General features: G+C 45.5%; 1 protein-coding gene across 2 annotated transcripts; it reads right to left on the reverse strand.

The window, feature by feature from the left end:
• Positions 1-365: 365 nt before the first annotated feature.
• Positions 366-2997, reverse strand: LOC100196131 (mediator complex subunit 4). Of its 2 annotated transcripts, none has more exons than XM_014165031.2 (7): positions 2882-2997; positions 2473-2539; positions 2061-2231; positions 1860-1917; positions 1668-1754; positions 1297-1428; positions 366-1147 (listed from the first exon to the last, which is right to left on the reverse strand). In XM_014165031.2, the coding sequence occupies exons 1-7, from the start codon at positions 2950-2952 to the stop codon at positions 975-977; spliced, it is 759 nt and encodes a 252-aa protein (XP_014020506.1). In that variant the 5' UTR covers positions 2953-2997; the 3' UTR covers positions 366-974.
• Between the last annotated feature and the right edge of the window lie 94 nt (positions 2998-3091).

Below are 3091 nucleotides of genomic sequence, written 5' to 3' on the forward strand. Positions count from 1 at the left end.
AGATCATTAGTGAGGTCGGGCACTGATTTTGGGCGATTAGGCCTGGCTCGTAGTCGGCATTCCAATTCATCCCAAATGTGTTCGATGAGGTTGAGGTTAGGGCTCTGTGCAGACCAGTCAAGTTCTTCCACACCCATCTCAACAAACCATTTATTTATGGACCTCGCTTTGTACATGGGGGCATTGTCATGCTGAAACAGGAAAGGACCTTCCCCGAACTGTTGCCACAAGGTTGGAAGCACAGAATCGTCTAGAATGTCACTGTATCTTGTAGCATTAAGATTTCCCTTCACTGGAACTAAGTGGCGTAGCCCAAACAATGAAAAACAGCCTCAGACCATTATTCCTCCTCCACCAAACTTTACAGTTGGCACTATGCATTCGGGCAGGTAGCGTTCTCCTGGCATCCGCCAAATCCAGATTCGTCCGTCGGCCTGCCAGATGGCGAGGCATGATTCATCACTCCAGAGAACAGCACTTACAGATGACAGGGGCAGCTCTAGCAGGGTAGAAATTTGACGAATTGACTTGTTGGAAAGGTGGCATCCTATGATGTTGCCACGTTGAACGTCACTAAGCTCTTTAGTAAGGCCATTCTACTGACAAAGTTTGTCCATGGAGATTGCATGGTTGTGTGCTCGATTTTATACACCTGTCAGCAAAGGGTGTGGCTGAAATAGCCAAATCCACTAATTTGAAGGGGTGTCCACATTCAAAAGTATATATAGTGTATTACATTGGGGATGACAGATAATTTAGTACAAATGTTTTATCAACAAGCTGGGAAAAGAGAGGGTCAGAGTGATCAAACTCTAGCTTTTCGTATAGGTTATGGGTGTGATGGATAGCTGGCTCTACGAGGTAGTGGGAGTGTCCAATTCCCAACACACAGTCAGCTGATGATTCAGATATACACACACACACAGATGGGCGGGCTGATGGACGGATGGACAGACAGACAGACACTCAGCCAGTCAGTCTGAGTCGCTGCTGCTGCTGGATGAGTCTGTAGACATGGCTTCCACGTCGTCCTCGTTCTCTTTGTTGTGGCCGGGGGGCTCCAGTCCAAAGTCGTTGCCATGGTGCGGGGGGAGCATACCCACTGAGACGTCGGACGATTGCCAGGGGTACTGGGGTGTAAGCACATCTGAAGAGGGGAGGGAGGAAAGAGTATTTGAGCTGCGTGATAGGGTTAGTATTATACAGTATAGTCCACAAACACACAGACCATAGAAGAAAAAAAACTGTTGACTCAATTTGTAGAAGAACGGAACCACACATACAACAAAAGAATACCCGGCAATCTGCCAGCAGCCAGTGCATCTCCAGGCAGGTGTCCGTTCACGCCATTAGTTGGCAGATTGCTCATGTGACCCAACATTCCACTGCGCATCTCCAGGTCAGTCGGGTAAGGTCTACGTGGATCACCTGTTATAAGGAATATATCATCAAGTCGATTGAAGAGTAATTACTGTAGTATTGTGAATGCTAGTCACTGCTGTGATAGGGAGCATTTGAACCTCAGCCACTATCACTACTGAGAGGAAATTCCAGTCTGGAGAGAAGGAACATGCAAGGGAAGGAGGATCTGGGGGAGGAGTGATTGGGGGGAAAGGGTATCTAAGACTTCAAAACAAAAGCAAAAAAAGGGCAGAAAGAAGACAAACCTGGTACCCAGTTGAGAGGTGCACACACTGCATTGCTGGCACTAATCCTGTGGGCATATTTGATGATCTCTTCTGAGGAGATGCTCCCTGAAAGACAAGTTATTTTAGTTTCACATCTATAATCTCTGGTGGTATTTATGTATCAGAATGCTCTCCAGCTACTCAGACAAATGCTGTGAAAATCAGGCTCACCTTTTCTGGCCTTATCAATAGATTTTAGCTTCTCCTTTGCTTGGTATACAGCAGTCGCCTAGAAGAGAGAGGTTTGGGTAAAAAAGGTTAGGTTGAATCAAAGCCATTAACAATGTGTTGTTGGGTTCCAATTTAGTAAAGGAGACACATTGTTTAGTCTCTTTAGGATTTGTTATGCTTCTCCAGCTCCACTATTCTCACCAGTATATGTTCAGCCTCCTTCAGCTGTTTCTGGAGCTGCTGGATGTCGCAGTCTCTCTTCTCCACCTCCTTCTCCAGGACCTGCATCTCTTGGTGCACCTTGCCCTGCTCCTGGGCCACCCCCATCAGCTCCTGGAACTCTCTGTCTCGCTGCACCAGCAGCTCCAGGATCTGCCCACAGCAAAACACATGCATTCAGACTTCTGACCGACTGCACATTGTAAGATAGACTACTATTGACGCAAAATTGTGTGGAGAAAAGCAGTCTCAAAAACCTATTTCACAAAATGCAAACTAAATCTGAGTGGTATGTTCAGGTATGGTGCACATCTATAATTATTTGAATAGCTTGGACAGCAGATATTGTTGCTACATTTAAATATCGTTTTAGGTTGAATCAGGTGCCTGTTACCTGGGTGTCCTCGCCTCCTTGGGGGAGTTTTTGGCTCCTTGACAGTGCAAGCATCTCTATCAATTCCCTGAAATACGAGTAACATTGGGTTTTATATATACACAATCCATGGCTGACGTTATAGCCTATACAACAGTGGTTCACAACATTTTTCGGTTACTGTACCACCACCAGCTGAATTTTGCTCTGCCTGGAGCACACCTAATGTACCCCCTCATGTGCATCATCATGATCTCATGAGTCTTCTCAAGAACCCCTTGTGGATAGGCCAAGTTGGGAACCACAGGCCTAGCAGTAACATTACACTCAGAACACAAAACGTATGCATTGTTGAATAAACTACAAACTAGATCATTTGAATGGCTGTTCAGGAAACAATTATTCGGGTGAGAAAATAATAAATTCTTACCTGGATAACACTTCTAAATCGTCCAGTACCGATAATAACCGCTCTTTCGTAGATTTATCAGTCACCGCCATTATTGTTTCGACGCCACTGCGCAGAACAGGAAATAGAGCTGATATTTTGTTGTGTGGAAACAAAGCTTGCTAGCGACGTCTGTTGGAAAGGAGTGGAAATGCCTTCTGTTGGCGAAGTCACTCAGGCAAAAATAGAAAG

The sequence above is a fragment of the Salmo salar genome, chromosome ssa21 (genome assembly GCF_905237065.1).
Source record: "Salmo salar chromosome ssa21, Ssal_v3.1, whole genome shotgun sequence".
Taxonomy (NCBI): domain Eukaryota; kingdom Metazoa; phylum Chordata; class Actinopteri; order Salmoniformes; family Salmonidae; genus Salmo; species Salmo salar.